Genomic DNA, 22,618 nt, shown 5'->3' with positions numbered 1-22,618 from the left:
AAAGCTAGGTCCCAATTTTTGAAAAGAGCCAAGACTGAATTTGGAAACACCCAACCTAAGTCAAAAAGAGCTAGAAAATGAGACTATAGGGATGAGGCTAGAGGGCATTACAACAATATATGATTTGCCGACTCTCCATTTGACTTACACAATGACCAAAATTTTGGGTAATGAGTCTTCTTTTTCTGAGTTGATCACTAGTGAGAATTTTGTCATGAGAAATTAACTAGATGAAGAATGACAGCTTGGAAGGGACCTTAGATCCCCAAATGATCGAAAAAGGGAACTTATTAATGCACAAAGGGAGTCCAACAAAGCAGAAAAGAAGGATTTTGCATAAAAATATTTACCTTTAGTGGGAGTCCTAAGGAAAAAATGGTGCTTAGGTCTTTGAGAGAGAGTTGTGAAGTGTTGAGAGAGAAAAAATACTATTAAAGTAGATATGAACCATAGATGATTTTTCACTTGTATCTCGATGAAAATCATCTTTGGTTCCCATACATTTTCACGTCAAGAAGTGCGATATGAGGTTCCAGCTTGAGATTACTTTAGCATTATTATTCTTTTTTTTTTTTTTTTCTCTTTTGTGCTTTTGATATTTTTCAAGTTGTACTAGAGTGACTTGAGTTGGAACCCCATATTGCACTTCTTGATGTGAAAGTGGATATCAACCATAGATGCTTTTTTACTCGTTTCTCGATGAAATCATTTATGATTCCCATACACTTCCACGTCAAGAAGTGAGATATGAGGTTCCAGTCTGAGGTCACTTCAACATTATTCTTTCCTTTAATAGGGAGGGAATAGAGAAGGTTGTTATGACCTAGAGTATGCTGAGGGGATGTAAGTAATTTTTTTTTATAAATTTGGTGGGAGGCTTTAGTGTGGAGGGCTTTTGTCTACTTTGGTAGCACACATGTTTTTAAAAGTCTTGGTGGGAGATTGTTTTTTGGATTATTATTTTTTGCAAAGATTTGGTAGGACCCATGATTATTTTTTATTTTTTTGTGTTTGATTTCTTTTTTATTTATTTTAATGTTTAATTAGTTTGGTTTATTTATTTTTATAGTTTAAGGTTTTAACATTTGTTAATTTTTAATATTTGTTTATTATTTATTTTCTAAAATATTAATTTTATGATTTTATTTATTTTGTTTTGTTTTATATATATAGGGAAGTGTTTAGAGGCCCTAAAAGAGCCAAACATTATGCCAAACATTTTTGAAAATGGAGGTTAGAAGTTTCAAAATGGGCTGATTTTTTGTGAGGATGATCTCTATGGTGCAGAGATCATCCTTATAAAAAATCAGCTCATTTTAAAACTTCTAACCCTAGTTTACAAGTTGAAGAATTGTGGACCGTCCACTTTTTATAAACCACTTTTGATGAGGTTAGAACTTTTGGAATGAGGTGATGTTTGGTGAGGATGATCTCCTCATCATAGAGATCAACCTCACAAAAAAGCAGCCCATTCTGAAACCTCTAACCCATACATTGAAAAAATGTTTGGCTCTCTTCAGGGCCTCCGAATGCCACCCATATATATATATATGGGAAATGTTCGTCACCCTCGCTTTACCCTACATGTTTTGTCCTACATGGGTTAGAAGTTTTGGAATGGACTGATTTTTGGCAAGGATGATCTTTACGGTTAGAAGATTCTCCTCACCAAAAATCAGCCCATTCCGAAATTTCTAACCCCATGTTTACAAGTTGAAAAATTGTAGACTGTCCATTTTTTGTAAACCATTTTTGATGTGGTTAGAAGTTTTGGAATAGGCTGATTTTTGGTGAGGATGATCTCTATGGTGTAGAGATCATCCTCACCAAAAATCAGCCTATTCCAAAACTTCTAACCCATGTAGGACAAAATACGTAGGGTAAAGCGTAGGGTGCGGAACGGGACCCTATATATATATATCGATATATAATTTTTGTGCATGTGAAAGCATTTGTGTGATAATTTGCCAATTTTCCCTCGATGGGGTTTCAAACCAGGCAATTGTTTTTCAAGATTTCGAGATGCTCCAGGATGAGATTTTTGTGGTGAATTTGGTGAACACAATTGTTTACAATGTTTCATGGTTTTTCAATGTGCAATGTAGGTGAACCTATCAAGGTCATTTTGGTCATTTTTGAAAGTTTTTGTTAACTTTCTTGAGATATTCTATTTTGTCTCAGTTATCATTTCATGTGTTCTGGTGTGTCTTCCTAAGCATAACGTGGTCTCTAAGTGTGTTTTAGGTTTCAAAGGTATTTTTGTCATTTTCGCAAATTTTGGCAATTTTGGTAAAAAGTTTGGTCTAGTTTCAAAATGACAATTTCTATATCTAGAAGTCATATATTTTAGAGTAGTGCAATTTCTAAGTGTATTTCAAGCGTCAAAGATATTTTGGTCACATTGTTGGATTCTGCAAATTTTGAAATTTGTAGGATGTGAACTTAAGGATGCATAATTTCTATGTTTAGGAGTGTCGTTGGAGGGAAACTATCAGAAAGAACTCTGGTGATTTAGAAGAATCGAAGAAAAACTTGGAGAAACCTTACACAACCTTCATTTCTCAAATTACTTTTTACTCATCATAAAAAATCCACAACCACCAAAGTTACAAGTTGCTAAATTAGGCAAATGCAAAATGGGGTTTCTATGGATTTCAAGATTATCCTTAATGTACTTGTTGATGACCACGACATCATGGATGATAAAGTCCTTGTAACACCGTGAAAATTTATTATGTCTATTGATGAATTAAATCAATTATATTGACCTATTTTCCTATTAAGTTTAAAATATAAAAAATATTAAAAATAAATCGTAATATTGTTGATCTAAAATAATGATTTATTAAAAGGAGAATTTGACAAATGAAATTTACAATTCGAGGAATCGTACCATGATTATGATCGGAGAATTATAACATTTAGTCAAAGTAGATAAAACTAAAAAATTTATAAGAAGTTCTTTTTGTCAAATGGATGTTACCATTAAGTTCAAAACCATCGAAAAACATAGTTTAGACTATCAATATGTTTAAATCCGAATTTAGTAGGATAAGTTATGAAAATATTAATTTTATCAAGAGAACTTAGGGCTTAAGAGTTATTTTGGTCAATAGAGAAAAATCGGTAAGGAATTTCGAAAATTCAAAATACATAGTTCGAATTGGTCTAAAGTAACAAACATAACGGAGAAAAGAAAAATATATGAATTTATTTAATTATTATATTTATTATTAAAATTTTAAAATAAATATTTAAAAAAAATTAGGTTTAAGAGTAATTGTTTATATAAGAGAGATTGATTTGAAATTATTAAAATGTTAAGGGTGCGGTGTAATTAATATAAATATAAATATTATTATATAATATAATATAATATTATAATATATTATAAGTTTAAAATGTGTTAACAATTTAGATAATCAGGTGTATTCATTTTATATATTATAATATAATGTAACATGATGTTCATTCATTTCTACGATAAATAAATAGAAATCAGAGATGAGTGGGTTCTTATATATAGCATTTGATTGTAATTTTAACATATTTCGAACTTGAATTAAGATTCGATACTAAAGAATAAAATATCCACGACGTCGTGATATACTTGGTCATCAAAATATTTTATCGAATTACCGAGGAAATTAACTAGAAAGATTATTTTAATACTGTAGGAAACTTATAATTTCAAATTCGTAGTATAGTTTAAAATGAAATCTGTTTTATTTACATTTTGATAGTTAATTTCAAATTTATTATGATTTAAATTTCAAATTCATGCATCAAATTCTACAATAATTCGTTTTATATCTTTTCTCTGATATTTTAATATTGTGAAAAAAAGAAGAAATAAATTGGGGTGAGTTTAATTAGAAAATCAATTCGAAACAAATTGGTTTTCATATTAATTTTCGTAGAGTGTTCATTTAAAAATTGTTAAGACGTACTATTTTAAAAGTATATTTTTATTGGGTATTAATTTATAATTTTTTTTGGTTGACTTGGTTGAGAAGATGAAGAATAATCGATTTGGGTGAAAGAATATAGAAATGAGAGGGTTTATATTGTTAGTTTCGTTTAACTCAGATGAGATTTTGAAAATCTCGTCCTATATGTCTGGTTTGTCTCGCGATTTTTACAATACTGTTATGTGTCGTTTGTCTCGCGATACGTGGATGTATCAAACAAGTTTATGAGTTCATATCGTTTTGGCCCGATACTAAGTTAACTCGAGCGATACGCCTAGGTCTTGGATGAGTTTTAAAACCATGATTGCAAGCAAGGGTAGGAACCATGAACGACCACATTCTCTAATGAAGGCATCTTCTTTAACTTGACTATTATAAGTGAGTCAACTCCCTCCCTCCTTCCCTTTCTCTCTCATATTCAAAACCAATATAGAAACGTTGGATTTTTTTTCTCCAAATCCTTCATTCTCAAACTCAAAACCAAGAAAAACTTTTGATTCCCCCCTCCCAAAATCCCTCATCTTTAACACCAACCCAGAAACCCTCAAGTTTCTTCCTAAATCCTTTATCTTCAAACTCAATCCTAAAAACCCTTGATTTTTCTTCCCAAATTCCTCATCTTTAAGCTCAACCCAGAAACCCTTTTATTTTTCTCCTTAAAACCCCTCATCTTAAACCCTAACTTGAAAAGTCCTTGAATTTTTTCCCCAATCCAAAAATCCTTGATTTTTCTTTCCAAAATACATAATATTTTTATCTAGTTTTTTGAAAGAAAAAAAAACTGATTTAAAAAAGAAGGGTAATCATAAAAGCACCTTGTGAATTAATAAGGGCAACCACACCATAGCCAAATAATTTTGTTTTATATAGGTTAAAAGTTTTGGAATGAGCAAAATTTTGGTGAGGATTATCTCTATGATGAGGAGATCATCCTCACAAAAAATCAGCCCATTCCAAAACTTATAACCCCATCAAAACTTGTTCAAGAATCGTAAATCGTCAATTTATTTTGTAAACCAATTTTGATGAGGTTAGAATTTTCGGAATGGGCTAAACTTTTGTGAGGATGATCTCCTCACCAAAAATCATTTCATTCTAAAAAACTAACCTATATAAGACAAAAAAATTTGGCTATGGTGTAGGTTGCCCTTATTAATTCGTAGGGTGCTTTTATAACTACCCAAAAAAAAGGAAAGATATAAGCCTTAATTCTACCTTCTCTTCATTGTAACAGTTAAGAAGATAAATGAGTAGAGCTGTTATTGCCACACCAATTGTGACTAGACCCAAGTAGAAAAAAAAACCCCATATTAGGTGAGAATATGAATTCTTCACAAGTATTTTTCATTCGTGGAGATAGTCGAAGAACCCCACGAAGTCGAACATCGAAAAGTTATTAAGGAGCAATGTCTTCTCCGTGCCTTTAGGTATGCACTCTCTCTCTCTCTCTCTCTCTCCATTGAGGAGATAGGGAGAGATCTTTGTGTGTGGGAAGGGTGAGGATCGATGTAACCTCTTCATTATAAGATTTGAGGTCTTATTTTGGAGATTGATTTGGTTTTTTACATAGAGTTTGATTTTTGGATAAATCATTCATGGAGGGATTTTTCAAATATGAGATTTCTACTAGGATTTTTGAAACCAAATTAATATGTTTGAATGAAATACAATAATCTTTATTTTATTATTTAGTTTTTTCAAAATTTTAAAGTTGTATTTTAGTATACGTTTGGGTGGTTTAGGATATATATTTTTATTATTTTAGTATCTCTCTCTCTCTCTCTCATTCAAAGATATAAGGCTTATGAGTTACAATTGCAATTGTTAATAGTATTGGAGCCGGTTCTTGTGTTGCATCAATTGTGTTTGATGAATTGTGTAAGATAATAATGGATGCAAGGAACCTCTATTTCATTAAATCTAAAACATTTTGGTTTTTTTGTTTTTAAATGCTGATCACTATCAAAGATAAACAGACTTTGATGTTGGAATCTTTTACTAAAATTGTTAATGAATATTCCCTCCAAATGTGCTGTGTTTTCTTACTTGCATCCCATAAGCTTGGGGTAAAGGAAGGGTAAATTACCATTTCATGAGTTGAAAATGAGTTATTTACTATTACGGCTACCTTGTTCACTTTAATTACCAAAACGTGAATGATGGTAACTAATTTGGTGGTTTTAAAGTGAATATTTCGCAGGTTTAAAGTGACAAATTCACAGGTTTAAAGTGACTATTTTCATCTAATCAGTTTAAACCTGCGATATTGTCACTTTAAAAACCTTTGAATTCGTTATCGTTCACATTTTGGTAATTAAAATGAACAGTGAGCCCGAATCGTAAATTCTTCAAAAGTTGATCACTTTTTTGTAAATATCCCATAAAGGAATTGTTGTGGTAATGTTAGTCTTCTCAATAAATGGTATGCACATTTCCTTATCTGATGTGGATTAAATAATTTGATTATTTGGAGTGCTACTAGTAAAAGTTGGCATGCCAATAACAATTTTCTAAATGAAATCAATATAATAAAGGAAAAATTACTAAAAGAGGGTTAAATAAGTTGCTGGACTGTCTGGTGTTTTAATGTGTTAAAATACATTGATTTACGTAAAATGCCCTCCAAATGATTAAAACACTAGATTGCAGAGGTGGAGCTAGTAAGGAGCTTGGGGGGGGGGGGGGGCAATTGCCCTAACATCTTTGCTTGTATGCTTTATTTTGAGATATCCTCGTATTTTCAACTAGTTGCCTGACATAATTTTTTTTTGACATTCTTACTTATATGCTTTATTTTGAGATATCCCTCTATTTTCAACTAATTACATACCCATTTGTCCCCACTCCCTCACCTCTTTCCAACTTTTTCCTCGACTTGGACCTTCTTTTGTAGACTAACCGGAAATGAGCTAAATATCCTTTTCTTCAACTTTTAACCAAAAACCTCATAATTTCTTTCAAAATCATTTTTCTTTAAGCTCTACAATTATACCATTAACTATAGTTTGCCCTTACTACAAGAAAATCTTGGCCCCACCCTTATTGGACTGTTCAGTGACTTAATTCATTTTTGGTAATTTAAAAAAAAAGTTACTTTTTTGTAATTATGAAAATATGTTACACTCTTTCAGTAATTTACCTTATACTAGAACACAACGGTGGGATCCATCGTTGTGTTTTATTATATAGATAAATGTCGCATCAAGCTATAATGACCCCACTATATTGATTTCCTCATCCTCTTTTAACTTTATTATCTTTCCTCTCCTCCTCTCTTATCTCTTTCCTTTTTCACTAATATCTCTATAATTTTATTATATTTTCTCTTTTACTCCTTCAATTTTAAAGATTTTTTAAAAATACCCCATTCAATTTTATTAGTTTTTCTCTTTTACCCCTTTAACCCTTAAATAAAATGCAACATGGGCCAGTAGACATGGGGGAATTCTAGTCTACATGATAAAATATAACTATAGGGCCCACTTTGCTATAGTCTTGTAAGGGGATGAAAGTCCCATCCAACTACATTAACCCCACTTTATTACTTTTCTCTCCTCCACCTTCAAGTATTTTTTTTTCCTCTCCTCTCTCCTTTCCCTTCCATTTCTCAATAATACCCCAAAATTTAGTAATACACCTTCAATTTTATTATTTTTTCTCTTATACCCCCCATAATCCCAGAGAGGATGCCCGTCTAGTTAGTAATTGTAAACAAGATCAAAGGTTTATCCATCTCTTCTTGAGTTTCCCTTCATCCAACCGTCGCCATCCCCCCCGGCCACCAATGAGTCTCTCTCTCTCTCGTACACACACACCGTTCTCTTCTTCTACTCCTAGTCTCAAAATCCTAACTTTTTCTCTACCAGTTGAGAAAAACCTTCAAATTTAAATTTTTGCCTTACAGCGGATCTTTCGGTTCCATGGTTCAAAGATTTCTTCCAAATCCCAGGTTTCAATTTTGTTTGGTGGATTTCATGTATTAGATATTGATATCTTTGATGATTGTCTTGTTGTTTCCTGTGTGTACCAATCAATATTTTTAATGGAAGAGTAGTGTGGATCTTTGTAGTAAGTTAAAAAGGTTATAATTTTTATGTACTTTTAACAAGATTTTAGATTGCTATCAGTTAGAAAATCTAGAGATAAAGATAAAAAAGGTTAGGTTTAAAAAATTTCAGGAATTAGGGAAGATGGGTTTTTTTTAACTAGTTGAGTCGGTCTCTGGATGCCGGTTAGATTGTTTTCTGAATGTGTATCATTTGAAGTGATATGGTGTTGAAGAGGCGGAATTCCTGAAAATGCGTTATTTTATTATTTTTTATTTTCAGGCAAGCAAATTTTAGTGGTCAATGTGAAGGAGGGTTCGATGGGTTCTGAACCCAGGTTGTGGAATCAACACTTCACATGCCTTACGTACTTAGCTAAGTTGGCACCTTTGTTTTGAGGTAATGTCTCAAAGAAACTATAAAGAAAATTTTAGTCTCTTTTTATGCAGGCCTTGTTTGTTAGTTACGTTCCCTCTCTTCCGAGTTTGTTTCCCTTATAATGTGATGAGACGTAGTAGAAATGGGCTTATTTTTCACTAAAGTTGGTAGTATTTTGTATTTTATTTATTCTTATTGTTTTAGGGGATGGTTATGGTGTAACATACACTGTTGGTGTTCTTTAGAACATGCCAACAAGCATGAAAATGGAAAGCCTCATTTGTCCAAATTGTCACTTAAGAAGGGATATCTCCATTGTCCAAATGCAGCTCTAATGTGAATGCATAGAATGATGCAAAACAAGCTGGACCACTAGTAAGTCGGCCAGTTTGTTAAACAATGAAACTTATAGTGGGGATGAAATCTTTTGATATCTGGAATTTTAAGAGATTCAGATAACCGAATACCCAATAAAAAGGATCTTCATTTTGCTCCCTCAACATTTATTCTCTTTTCCATTAGCAGTTAAAATCAGCTGTTTTTATTTTGGCACGTCAAAATAACTATGTTTCTCAAGGCCTATTCCTGGTACTGAATCATTATTAGTTCATAATTGTTTGATGCACAAGATAATTTTTTTTATTTTTTATACTCAAGGATCTTTCTTGTGACAGTTAGTTGTCTGATGCAATGTTTTCAAACATTGAGGCGTGAGGTAAGGCGCTTGATTGGCCAATGCCTCGAGGCGTAAAGCATAAGCCTCACATGCCTTATATTTTTAAATATATAATACAAGATATAAATAACTAATATTAAACAATTGAAAATTAGAATAGTAACCTCATATTCCCAATTATCAAATACACAAATGAATTCTAAGTATTAAACCATTACAATAAATAATAATATAAAATATTATTATTTTATATTTAAGAGTTGAAAGTTTCTACAATAAATAACTATTTTATGTATGTAAAAATATAACTAAATATTTTTTTAAAAACTTATTTTATATAATATTAAATACTACCTAAACTTATTTATAAATCAAATCAACTCAACAATTTTCTGTGCATGCAACAAAGAAATGGTAGCGAAGATGACATTTATAAGATCTTGCTTAATTAATAAAACAAGAAGTAAAGAAGAAATAAAAAATATTTATTTAAAAAAGAAAAAATAAATGTGAGGTGTAAGCCTCGACCAAAAGGTGTATACCTCTGCGAGTCTTTTAGTTTGAGCCTTTGAGGTGTAAGCTTTAGCTGCTTTATCTTTCAACCTTATGCCTCGAGGTGTTTTTAAGGACCCTCATTGCGAGGCATGCCTCGAGGTGTAAGTATCAAACGCCTTTAAAAACATTGGTTTGTTGTACATGAAGGGTTCTAATGGTGAATGATTATTTAAAGAGTTTGATCCATCACGTGGATCTCTGCTTCGTGAATGTGCTAGAAGAAATCTTCTTCATCTTTTAGGCTCAATCTCATGGATCTCTGTTTCGCATACTGTTTTTAATAGGATGGAATGGTTAAGGAGTCCAAGAGGCAACCTAGAATGATCCCAACACTCTACTCTTATTACATCTTGATCATGTTATTTATGCCCTTTTCAAGTTTGTTTAATAAAAATTGTATCAAGGCTAAGGTTAACTTAAAGATCTTATGTCTATGTTTTAATATACTTATATTTACTTATCAAGATGTTATCAAGCCAACATAATACGGGGAAGGGAAAAGTGATCAGCAAGCCAATTATGTACTCAACTTGCACAAGGTATTGGTCAAAATTTTGAATTGGTCCTAAAAGGCTGTTGAAATGACCTTACTTTAGATAGAATGGGATGGGGAAATGCTTTGTTCTGAGTTTGAGAAAAGAATGAAGACCCATTACGAGCATAAGCAATTTAAGAACCATTTGGACAAGATCAAAGCTGATTGGAAAAGTTGGATTACTATAATCAATATGAATGGAGTTGGCTAGGACCAAATACGTATACAACCAATGCTAGTGCTGTGTGATGGAATGACAAGTTGGAGGTATAAGCTCTTTAACCCAAGAGTACTTCTCACAAAACTTCTTAGAGTTGGTTCACAAATTTATATCTAACCCACAACACTTCTCCAGCTCCTTGTAAGAGCATTTCAACTCCATTCTTTCTCAGAGCCAGAAACTCTTTGTTATCCACTCGGGCCCTTAATTTCTTCATCTGCTTCATCGAAGGCTACATACATGTACAAAGACCGTCATATTGTGAGTGTTTCCTTACACCCAAGAGGAGACGACACTGTTTGCTTCACTGCCACCTTTGGTTGCAAGTGAGTTCTTACTTTTTCCATTTGTTTAAATTCTCCCTTTCATCTTTAATAATCTTCAATGTGTTAGGTTTTTATTTATTGGTAAGCTTATTTTTAATGAGTTCGATAACTTGGTACCTGTGGGATTTGAACCCAGGTCTTTGGTATCATCACTCTAATACTTTACGAACTAAGCTAGCTTGCACCTGCTTCAATGTGTTAAGTTGTTTGTTTCTTTCATCTCATTTATCTTTATCTTTGAATTTCACATTATTTGGTTCATTAGTGTTAATATTTCCTAGAGAACGTTTGTGGTTTTTGTTCCAAATGTAGTACTTTGGACCATTTATTCGCTTTGAATTGTGGAGTAAGGTTCCCTACCTCTGTTTTGGCCTACAAGGACGTTTAGTTGAGTATCCAACACAACCAAGGACACAAGTGGTTTTGCTTTCTGATGTTATGTTTTGGATGGTTTGAGTTGATTATTATGTGTTTGATCTTTTGATCCAAATGAATGATTTTAGAAAAACACTTTAAACACTTTTGCTTACTTTTTTTTATTAAGTGAAAAGTCTTGTTAATAGTGAGGACAAGATGGCCTGAAGAAAACAAAGAAAACAACAAGCAGATCACTCTTTGCAAGCTAGGTCCCATCTATAAGCTGCTCTTGATATTTGTGTTGTTCTTGAGACTATCGTTCGACAAAAAAAATTCTATTTCTTGTTGAGGTGGAAGTCCTGGTATTTCTTCAGGAAAGTTATCCTTGAACTCCTTTACAATTTGGTGTATTGTAAATCATCTCTTCTTCGTCCTTATCAATTATTACGGAAGCTAGGTAACCTGAACATCGCTTTTGGATCATCCTGCAAGTCTTCATTGCAGATATTAGTTTTAGTGTGCTATTTCTAGAGACACTGCATGAAAATTTCAAGGTATCTAGGAACTTTGAATGTCACCTTTTTGACCCTACGGTCGTTGGTGGCATGCTACCTTTCCAACCTGTCCATAAAAAAGAAAGATTTTTATTAATGAAGGAGAATATAATTATATGCATACAAATATTCTTGATTAAAGTATGAGTACATAAGTATAATTATTTATGTGTATGTATATGTATGTAAATGAATAATTAAACACATAGGCATGTGGGACCCACCATTATTATTTGATTATATTAGGTATTAATGTTAATTACATCTCATGGATATTGGGTTCCACATGTTATTCCATAATATCAAAGGATACAAGGGATGTGAGGCCCATTATTTACAATGCAATTAAAATGGTGGAGACCAAATCATGCGTGTACCACATGTGGGATCCACTTTATATAAATAATAAGCAATAACAAAATTTAAGGTGGTCATTCCAAGTATGAAGACCCAAGCAGGATCACATTTTTCTTTTATTGTTTAAAAATAATTTAAAAGAATCGAACTTTGTTTTGGACTCATTTATGAAGTCCATTTTGTATTTAAAAGATGGGCCACCAAATTGGGATGTCCAAGGTAGTTACATGTGTGGGTCCACATTAAAAGTGGGATAACAATTTGGGACTCTCACATACATGAATTTTGGGGGCCACAAATTGGAGAGTCCCCAAATTGGACTCTCCCACCAATTACTCACCATCATTAATTGCACTTCTCACATCACTATAAATACCCCCCTCAACCATTCTCACACCTCATAAATCACTCTTCTCTCCCAAAATAGTGGTTGGGATTGCCCTTAACCACTCGACTGCATGATCATCCAAGGTTCTAACAAAATTAGGCAGATCAAGCCAAGTGGTTCTAACAAAATTTTTAGTAAATCATTTTCTAGTTTATGTGTAGAGTATTGGGACAAACACTCCTTCCTTTTCATTTTCTTTTTCTATTGCATTCATTGAATTACATTTTTATTATTTTAATTCTCTTGAAGTCTATACTTTAGCTTGGTAATGGGAGTTTATCCAAAATCTGTCTCATAGTAGTTGCCATCCTATATGGAAAGGTCTATGATGGAAGAGATTGTCGGATGAACGGTGCCTGCGTGAATTCAAATTGTATGATGATGGGTCCTTGGACTAATACTTGATTCTAATCCACGATGCGTCCTTTGGACCAATACTTGATTCTAACCCCATTTTGTTTGCTTGCAAATTTGCTGAATTTTGTGTGTTAAAGACTCATTGTATGCTTGCTGAATTTTTCTTCATGATAAACATCATGTTCATGGCGTAATGTGCACATAACGTTTTACAACATGAAAAGGTTTTTGGAAAAAGGTTACCACGTCGTAGTTGGACGATGTGAAATCTTTGTTTCTTTTGTGAAACAAAAAGGGAAAGAATGGTTGCAAGGATATCTTTAAAAAAAAAGAAACAAATGCACCATACTTGGTAGGACTCGACCTAGGAAACCATAAAGTATAAAAAGTGGAAACTATTGATCAGTTTCAAAATCTATTTAAGAGGTGAATTCCTTTGGGAAGTAAACCTCAAGAAGGTAGGCCAGTTAACTAGTGAACTCTTTCAAGGGATAGGCATCCACTCTGAGAGATAGGTGTCTCAACAGTCGGATAAGCCAGGTAAGGATTACTAGTAACACACCATGAAAGAATATGCGTCTCCTATGAGGGATAGGCGTTCCAATAGTCAGTTGAGTTAGGGTATTCTCCTAGTTCTACGGACGGTAGGAGGTTTAGCCCAGGTTTCAAAGCAGTAAAATGGAAAAGAATAAAAATTAGAGAGATTTACCTGGCAGACCTAACTGTTGCATGTTTATGAAGTTTGTTACCCAACAAACCTTGTAGCAGTCATCCATGTCATAAAATCCAAATTGATGAGGTTAATTTGTTACTTAACATACCTTGGAGTGGATCCTAACCACATCAATTTGTGGCATTCAAAAACATGATTTGATGCCACAAGGTTATAAAGGACAAAATTCTAAGAACTCTGAAAAAAATAGAAAAAAAAATGTTAATTTTCACTATTGAATTTTAATTTTAAATTTGGGAGTTCGGTAGCCATCCATTTTTAACACCATCAACCAAGCTCAAAAAGGATCCTTTTTTGAATTTTGTTCAATTGGCCTTGATTTTTTCCATGAAATCTAGAAGACTGTGGTGCTGGATTTCCAATTTGATCATCCATGTAAGCCCAACGACCCTTAGTAAGATTTGAAATCTTACTAAATTAGTCATGCTAGTTTGATTCATAAAGTAAGGTTTGTTCAGGTAACAAACTTGATAAAGTAAGGGAGTTTTTCTAATAAAACTGCAACAGATAGGTTTGCCAGGTAAATCTCTTTAAAAATTATGAACAAAGATAGATAACTAGGCTTATAAGAACCCTACTGCAATTACCACAAAAAATACTAGAAATGTTTATTACGAAAATGTTATTGGTTGTTCGATGTTTTTTGTACGTAAACTGGGGAATGCTATGTTATTATTTTTGCCTTGCTAATTAGGATTAGGATTAGGAGACTTAGCAATGCATAGGCCATTGGGATTGGTACTTTAGGTTTATCTTGGGTGTCTGTAATGAAAGATTATTGTAAAGGCTTGTCTGTAAACATCTGTTTATAATCAATGGAAGGTTTATCGTTTTTTTTGCTCTGAAGTGGGAATTATCAGGAGTTCACAAGTCTAGGTCGTGATAGTATATGGGTCTTGACATGTATGTTGGTAGATGTACCTTTTCAACTCCGTTGCCTATTAGATTAGATGATATGAGATCTATTATGTGCATCCAAAGGACACAGATTTATGCTACTTTCTCAAACAGTCTGATTTAGAATTTTCATGAAAATTCAGGTTTTGAGTTACTTATGCAGCTTGGAAATCATACATGTATGGGGTCTCAACACAACAACATCAAATCACTGTATCTACAGAGCCATCTCTATAAATATATCTGACTATAAATCGTAGTATCAAATTTCGACATATTTCCACGAAATATACTGAACCCTAGTCTGTTATCTTTGTTCCGGATGCCCCAAAGGGGTGGAGTTGCAACTAGAAAAGTTAATCTGGGACTTCTTGTGGCACGATACGGAGGGGAGTAGAAAGCATCATCCTGTGAACTGGAAATGCGTGACTAGAACAAAAAGCAGGGGCGGTCTTGGAATCAGGAAGTTTGGCTTAGTAAATTTGGCACAACTACAGAAATGGCTGTGGCCTTTTGGTGTTGAGGAGGATAGCTTGTGGAAAAGCGTCTTGACTTTGAAGTTTGGTGCCAACACGCTTGGGTGGGAGAGTGGGACAAATAGGGATTCACATGGTTGTGGAGTATGGAAAGAAATTTTGAAAGTGCTTCTGCTATTTAGGATGAAAACTCATTTCAAGGTGGGAAGAGGAAACAAGGTAAGATTTTGGAAGGATAGTTGGTGCGGACAAGGACCTTTAATGGAGGAATTCCCTATCCTTTACTCAATCTTCACAAAGAAGAGCCTTCCGGTTTCCAGATTTAGACAATGGTCAGATGGAATGTGGAATTGGGACTTTGGCTTTCGTAGAGGCTTCAATGACTGGGTACTAGAGGCCAGCGGGAGGTTAGTAAATGCCACAAACTCATACCAATTCGAATCAGATCGTGATGATGCTCAGGTGTGGTTGGATGCAAGAATGGGAGTTTTTTGGCTAGTTCTTTTTACCAATTGATTGCTAATGAGGGTTATTCATACTTTTCGGAAGTTGTGGTTTGGGGGCCTAGAGTGCCCTCGAAGGTATCTTTTTTTGCATGGACAGCAGTGCTTAATAGGATCCAGACCTTGGACTTCTTGAGGACTAGAGGCTTCTGTGGTGTTTACTGCTGCATGATGTGCTGGAGTGATGCAGAATTGGCAGGCCATGTGCTGCTACATTGCTAAGTGGCTGCCGAGGTGTGGGGCCATTTATATAGCCTTTTCGGCCTTTCTGGTTGCCTCCCAGCTTCTGTCCAAGACTTGTTTGAGTCATGGCTGACCGATGGGAGATCATTCTTGGGTGTCAAGAGAATTGTATGGAGCTTCACTCACTTCGTGATATGTTAGGGTCTGTGGTTGGAGTGCCATAGGCGCATCTTTGAGGATAAAGCTCTTGAATCCCAATCTATCATCCACTCTGTTCTAGGTCTCTTGTTCTTATGGTCAAAGGTTTTTAAGGAATTTAGGGGTATTAGATTCAAAGACTTTGTGGTAAGATGGGATGGGGTGTGTTGTTTCTCACGAGAATAATGTCGCGGTAATTTGTCTCTCTAGCTTGGTTGACCGTCTTGTCCGGCCTTTTCTTCTATTAATGAATTCTCCTTGCTTACTTTTCAAAAAAAAAAGAAAAATTCTCCTTGCTTATCAAAAAAAATATTTTCATTTCCACAAGTTCCAACACGAAATTTAACCGACAATCCGACAGTTTCTTTTTGAATATATTTCGGTGGAAATCACTATCCATTTTGCGAAATATTTTGATGAATATTGAATCTCGACCGAAATTATTAAATTTAGGTATAAAAATGCAATATTTCGGTAGAAATATTTCGATGAACAGTAAAATTCGACTGAAATATTCTCTTTTGAAATTTTTTATATTGCTTTAAGTGAGAATTTGTATGTCACACATTGTATTTACTAATAAAAATTGCATATAACATTCATCTGTTAATATAAATGAATTACGATTAGTTCATATTAATACATTTATATAGGCATGCACACAATCAACCATGTTTTAGTCAGTTGGATACATTAGTTCATATATATATAATAACACTGAATGCAATACTTAATAGTTTTTTCATTTTAGTATTTTACGTATTAAGTTGGTTTGACACATTGCAAAATGACTTTGAGGTTGGGGTTCAAGTCCAGCTTACCCATCAAAAATAAAATTATTGTTATTTCCATGTAAATTAAGTATTATTATTTTTCATAGTTGGACTTTGAATATATGTGTAGCAAAATGTTGTTGATCTTCAAGTTCACACTCCTTATGGTTGCTTATTGTATTTTGATGACTTAATTAGTGTGTTTTAATGCCTATTATATCATTTCCTCCATTTTCAATGGAAGTTTCTTCAATATTTTTATCAATACCAAAAATTGTATTCATTTCCATACTGATCGAAATATTTCCATTTCCTGACTAACCGAAATGGACGTTGAAATTGAAATTTAATACCTTGCTATAAATTAAAAGTTTCCATTCTGATTAAATGCAAATGAGAACAAAATAGAGATAGGACCATAAATACTAGTAGATAATAAGAAAACACTTCTAGAATGGGTTAATTTACTTCCATTTATCTCTACCTGTACCATAAAATTCTAATGAAAAGTCTTGTCTTAGGTTGGAAATTTTATGAACTTGCTGTATTTTTAGTTTTGATTTAGACATAAATATGCATATACATGAAATTGTATATATTTGTGTATTAGATTGTTTACAATTATACCTAGAAACAAGTTGATAGGAAGCCATTGAGAAAATGGAGTGTTCTTTGTAATATGGTTCTAACTGAAATTGTGAGACTTTAAAGACTGCAGCATTGTATTAACTTCAATTCTCTGTGTTCAAGGATCAAGAGGAATTACTGCTATCATGAACATATTCAAGAAAATAATTCCCATCAAACATGGGAGTAAAGGAGTAACCAAGTGTTTCAGAGGTAATCTTTTCTTTTCTTTTTAATATATATATATATATATATATATATATTTTGTTCACCCACTAAACAATTTGCCATTCTCTTCTTTTACTAGCTAAGTTAACATCACTTTTAGTGTTTTGACACTGATACAAATGCTGATTCAGACTCCATGGCCAGAAAAAACCTTGTACCTCAGTACACTTAGTTATACAATAACATTAAAACCTGAAGTTTCATATTATTGCAAGGAAATCTAACCATCTAAGGCACCTGAAGCATGGCTATGCATGATGCACCTAACAGTAGATAGTTGATGGGTCCCATATAGAAATATGAGTACAATCATCTGATGAAGTAAAGATTTGTTTTTTTTATATTTTATGGTGGATCATATTCCCTTGCATGCATGCCATGTGTAAACTTGACTTATTTCATATAAGTTTGTAAATAGTTATTTTTATTTTTATAAATATCAAAAGAAGGAGAATACAAAGGAGGTTGAGAGAGCCCCTGAGACGAAAAGCAAAAACAATATCCTGCTAGTTACATAAGCTATCCCATCTAAATACAAAGTCCTCAAAAGAAAATCCGGAGAAGTCCTTGTTAAATTTCGCCCAAAAAAACAGCAACCCTAAAATCTCCATGTACATCGTATGCGAATTGTTCTCCTTGCTTTGGAACACTTTGTTGTTTCTCTCTCCAAAGACCCCAACCTATGGCCGAAGGAAGGATAGCCCAAAGGTGCCTTTTTCTATGAGAGAATACTTTGAAAGCCCAACCGTCTAACATCATAAGAAAGTTCTTCGGGAAAACCCAAGACATGTGAAACAAAGACATGAAAGACGGTCAAATTCCCTTGGAGAAAGAATACTGAAGAAGAGTGTGATCCACAAATTCACCATCACTCTTACGATGGGTACAAAAATTAGGAGTGATCTACCCATGAGAAATCAAGTTATCTAAAATAAGAATCCTCCCTAAGGAGGCAAGCTAAATAAAGAAGGAACTTTTAAAAGGGACAAGAGAAGACCAAATGAGAGATACTAGAAAAGTATTTCCGACCTTGGAAGAATGGCTTTGTAAAATGAGTGAACAATGAATCTCCTATCCTTAGTCTTGACCCATTCCTTCCTGTCCTGATCATTCTCCCTGATTTGGACTTCATTCAAGATATTAAGAAGAAATGTTACTCGGTTAACTCTCAATCATTGAAATTTCTCCTAAAACCCAAATCTCAAGAATAAGTGATATCGTTACGGATCAAACAATGCTTAATTGTGCAATTCCTTTTAAGAGGACAAGCATACAATGATGGGTATTGAGTTGATAGGGGAGGTTGATAAATGAACATACATTAGAAATGCATAAATATAGAGAGATTCTATTGCCACACAAACTTTTGCTAATACCTCCCTAATTCATATATAAATCGCCAAAGAATTAGCACACATATTGTGGTGGTGTTAGCAAAAGTTGGTGTGGCAATAGAAGCTATCTGCATATATTATTTTAACCAGTAAATACCAATAGAGATTATTCAGGTTCAAGGTACTTCCCTAATGCTTATGTTATCTTCTACTTTTCAGGATCATGTCTCTCTTTCCTCCATTCATCCTCCAATACCTCAGTGGAAGTTCATTCTCTAGAACAGGAAGTAGTAATTGCTTTGGGTAGCAATGTGGGCAATAGACTTCATAATTTCAATGAAGCCCTCCGAATGATGAACAAGTCAGGGATCAACATCACAAGACATGGGTGTTTATATGAGACAGAGCCAGCTTACGTGACCGATCAGCCTCAATTTCTCAACTCAGCAATTAGAGGTGTTACAAAACTTGGTCCCCATGAATTATTGGGTGTACTTAAAAAAATTGAAAAAGATATGGGTAGAACAGATGGAATAAGGTATGGTCCAAGACCAATTGACTTAGATATATTATTCTATGGAAAGTTCAATATCCAATCCGAGACTCTTATTGTCCCACATGAAAGAATTTGGGAGAGACCATTTGTAATGGCCCCACTAATAGATCTACTTGGATTGACTATAGATAGTGATATTGTTGCAAGCTGGCATTCTTTTTCAAGAAAACCTGGTGGGCTTTTCGAATCATGGGAGAAATTGGGCGGTGAATCCCTCATTGGAAGCGAAGGTTTGAGACGAGTCTTACCCGTTGGAAATCGCTTATGGGATTGGTCACAGAAGACCCATGTCATGGGTATCCTCAATCTGACCCCGGATAGTTTCTGCGATGGAGGGAAATTTCAGTCTATAGAAGCCGCAGTTTCTCAAGTCCGATTAATGATCTCAGAAGGAGTAGACATTATCGATATTGGTGCACAATCGACACGCCCATTTGCGACTTGGCTTTCGGCTGAAGAAGAATTAGATAGACTAATACCTGTCCTAGAAGCCATTCTAGAGATACCCGAAGTAGAGGGAAAGTTTCTATCTGTGGATACGTTTCACTCTAAAGTTGCGATGGAAGCAATAAATAAAGGGATTCATCTTATTAATGATGTATCCGGCGGACAGTTAGACTCTAACATGCTCAAGGTTGCTTCAAGTCTGGGTGTTCCTTATGTTATAATGCACCTGAAGGGGGACCCATCAACAATGCAAAATAGCGAAAACTTACAATATGATAATGTGTGTAAGGAGGTCGCTTCTGAGTTATATTCACGGGTGAGAGATGCGGAATCGTTGGGGATACCAGCTTGGAGGATTATCATTGACCCAGGAATAGGGTTCTCCAAGAAAGATGAACAAAATCTAGACGTTCTCATGGGTTCAAAGACCATTCGGGAAGAGATTGCTGTCAAGAGCTTGGCCGCCTCTCATGCACCTATCTTGATAGGACCTTCGAGAAAGAGATTTCTCGGAGATATTTGCAATCGCACAGATGCTAGTGAAAGAGACCCTGCAACTATTGCTGCTGTCACTGCTGGGATATTAGGGGGTGCAAACATTGTTAGAGTGCACAATGTTAAGGATAACTTGGATGCGATGAGGCTATGTGATGCAATGCTGAAGCGAAAAAAAAGCTCATGTGTGATTTGTTAAATTTTTTGGGTTATGTTAGGTGTTAAAGAGGGACACCAATGCTAGCTAAAAGAATAAATAAGCATAAAGTAAGATTAGAGCCTTTGTTTATGCGGCGTAACTACAGTGGATGGTATATGCAAATGTGTAATTTATGTTTCTTCAGAAATCTTGCAAGGGAAAACAGAGAAAAGTGCAACACAGGTATGTACTCAAATCAGTCGAACTATTTTCTTAATAAATTTTATGTCTTTTATTGTTTGGTTTTTCTTAGGGAATCTGAAGAGTGAGATAATGTTCTATTAGTAGTATTCTTTTTCTTGTAAAACTATAAAACATGTGAGAACTTTTGTTTTTTCCCTGCATTCTTGTAGTGGCTGCATTGTGTTTTCTTATGCATCCACTTGTGGATCTTTCAGCATATATGAGTACTTTCTAGCAAAGATAAGCTGTCCTGACTGATTAATTCTTTGGGTTCTACAACATTTTTCGATTTCTTACATTTCTTATGGACACAAATTTCTCCTACTATATACCTATGTTTCCTATGCTTGGAATTCTTACCAACTGTTGCAGAATTTGTGTGGGAGAGATAGCAAGCCTTTTCACCTGAGCCACAGAAAAAAAAAAAAAAATCTCATTTATGTTTTCTCCTTTCGGTTACCTTACCAATGGAAAGCAAAGTATTTGAGATAATGTTTGTGAAGAAATTTTCTTTTACTTGTATATACTAGTAATATGCTCGTGTTGTATGTGGATTATATTATAAATATAAAATATTAGATGTAGAAATGTTCAAATGAATATGTTGACAACCATTTACCCCAGAAGACTGATCTGATGGGTAGTGTGCAACTATGAATATAAGTGGGTCACGGGTTGAATTGAGGCACGATACATGAGCATGTGACTCTCAGGATCAGAGGCGAATAACACATCACTCAGCACTCCCCCTCACCTCACCCATAAGGGTGGAAAATTCCTTCGAGGAGACTCGAACCTATGACCTATACGAACCTAACGCTCTTATACCATGTTGACAACCATTTACCCCAAAAGACTGATCTGATGGGGAAGATGCAACTATGAATATAAGAGGGCCACGGGTTGAACTGGGGCATGATAAGTGAGCACATGACTCTTGAGAACGGAGGTAGATAACATAACACTCAACATAATATTAATTTGTTGTTTAATTGTTTTAAAATAATGGAGTAACTACTTGTAGTTCATAGGTAGCCCCTTGCACCCCAACTTAAAAAAAAAACCTATTTTTGTTGAAATGTAAGGGTGACTTGTGATGTGCAAAGAATTTGCTCCCAAAGTTACACTTTGTTTGTTTATTTGGCAATGCAATCATACCAACAGGAGTGTAAGGGTGATTTTAATTTTAAGTGATGGGATGCAATTGGTTCTAGGCGGTGTGCAAGTAATTACTTCCTGAAAAAAGGAATAAACTTATGTAGGGTCGAAGTTACAATTTTGTTCTTGTTACTATATTAGGCACATTAGAAATGCTTCATTGTGTTAAAAATTTGAAGTTATCTCAATTGGCCTTTTGATTTTGACAATAAAATTGATCCTTTCAGAACAACTTGCTTGAATCACAGTACTTTGGGAGATAAGTTAAAACCATAGATGTGGGTTCGGCTAATGGTCTCTTTTGACCCGACTTGTCCTATTTAAAGTATATAGCTCCAATTCTGCATTCTCTCTCTCTCTCTCTCTCTCTCTCTCTCTCTCTCTCTCTCTTGTTGATGGGTAAGCTGGACTTGAACCCACAACCTCGAAGTTGCTTTGCAATGTGTCAAACCAACTGAGCTATGGGTCTAAGCCCAGCAATTATCAGTTCTCATCAGGTGTTCAAATATGGGAATGGGAATCATGGAACCATTGTTAAAGTGAGAAAATAGTTAAGAAAAACCTCAGTTAGAATCTATTGTATTATTTTGGAGAGGCTGACAGTAGGGTTGCAACCTGGGCGGGCTGGCCCGAACTCAATGCTGGCTCAACCTGATTGATGGGAGAGCCTGGGCTGAGTTATGCAGAAAGTGGGTTGAGCCTGGGTTAGAATATCTCAACCTGACCTCAATTTAGGCTGAGCTTGGGTTGAGAGATCGAGCAATCCGACTCAAGCAGAACCCAATGTCTATATACTAACATAAAAATGCTGAAGTTGCTTCAAGATTGTACTTCATATTTCCCTTTCCTGACATGGAAGTGTGTAGGAATTGTGGATGCTTCTTATCAAGATACGAGTGAAAAAGCAA

General features: G+C 34.4%; 1 protein-coding gene across 9 annotated transcripts; it reads left to right on the top strand.

Moving 5' to 3' along the window:
- The first annotated feature begins 7,631 nt into the window (after positions 1-7,631).
- On the top strand, positions 7,632-20,626 carry LOC147405958 (Dihydropterin pyrophosphokinase / Dihydropteroate synthase). Of its 9 annotated transcripts, none has more exons than XM_086433855.1 (6): positions 7,632-7,920; positions 8,300-8,416; positions 10,092-10,428; positions 10,554-10,707; positions 17,234-17,323; positions 18,892-20,626. In XM_086433855.1, exons 5-6 carry the CDS (start codon positions 17,257-17,259, stop codon positions 20,367-20,369), a joined length of 1,545 nt encoding a protein of 514 aa, XP_086289981.1. In that variant the 5' UTR covers positions 7,632-7,920; positions 8,300-8,416; positions 10,092-10,428; positions 10,554-10,707; positions 17,234-17,256; the 3' UTR covers positions 20,370-20,626. The 9 variants fall into 9 exon arrangements, with proteins under 9 accessions (XP_086289981.1, XP_086289980.1, XP_086289984.1 ...); XM_086433854.1 differs by having other exon boundaries at positions 10,517-10,707; XM_086433858.1 differs by having other exon boundaries at positions 10,517-10,707; positions 17,195-17,323.
- The last annotated feature ends 1,992 nt before the right edge of the window (positions 20,627-22,618 follow it).

This window comes from Akebia trifoliata, chromosome 3 (assembly GCF_017979445.1).
Source record: "Akebia trifoliata isolate Shusen 1 chromosome 3, ASM1797944v1, whole genome shotgun sequence".
Lineage (NCBI taxonomy): Eukaryota > Viridiplantae > Streptophyta > Magnoliopsida > Ranunculales > Lardizabalaceae > Akebia > Akebia trifoliata.
The sequence above is the reverse complement of the archived record's forward strand: the minus strand, read 5'-3'. Positions and strand labels throughout refer to the sequence as shown.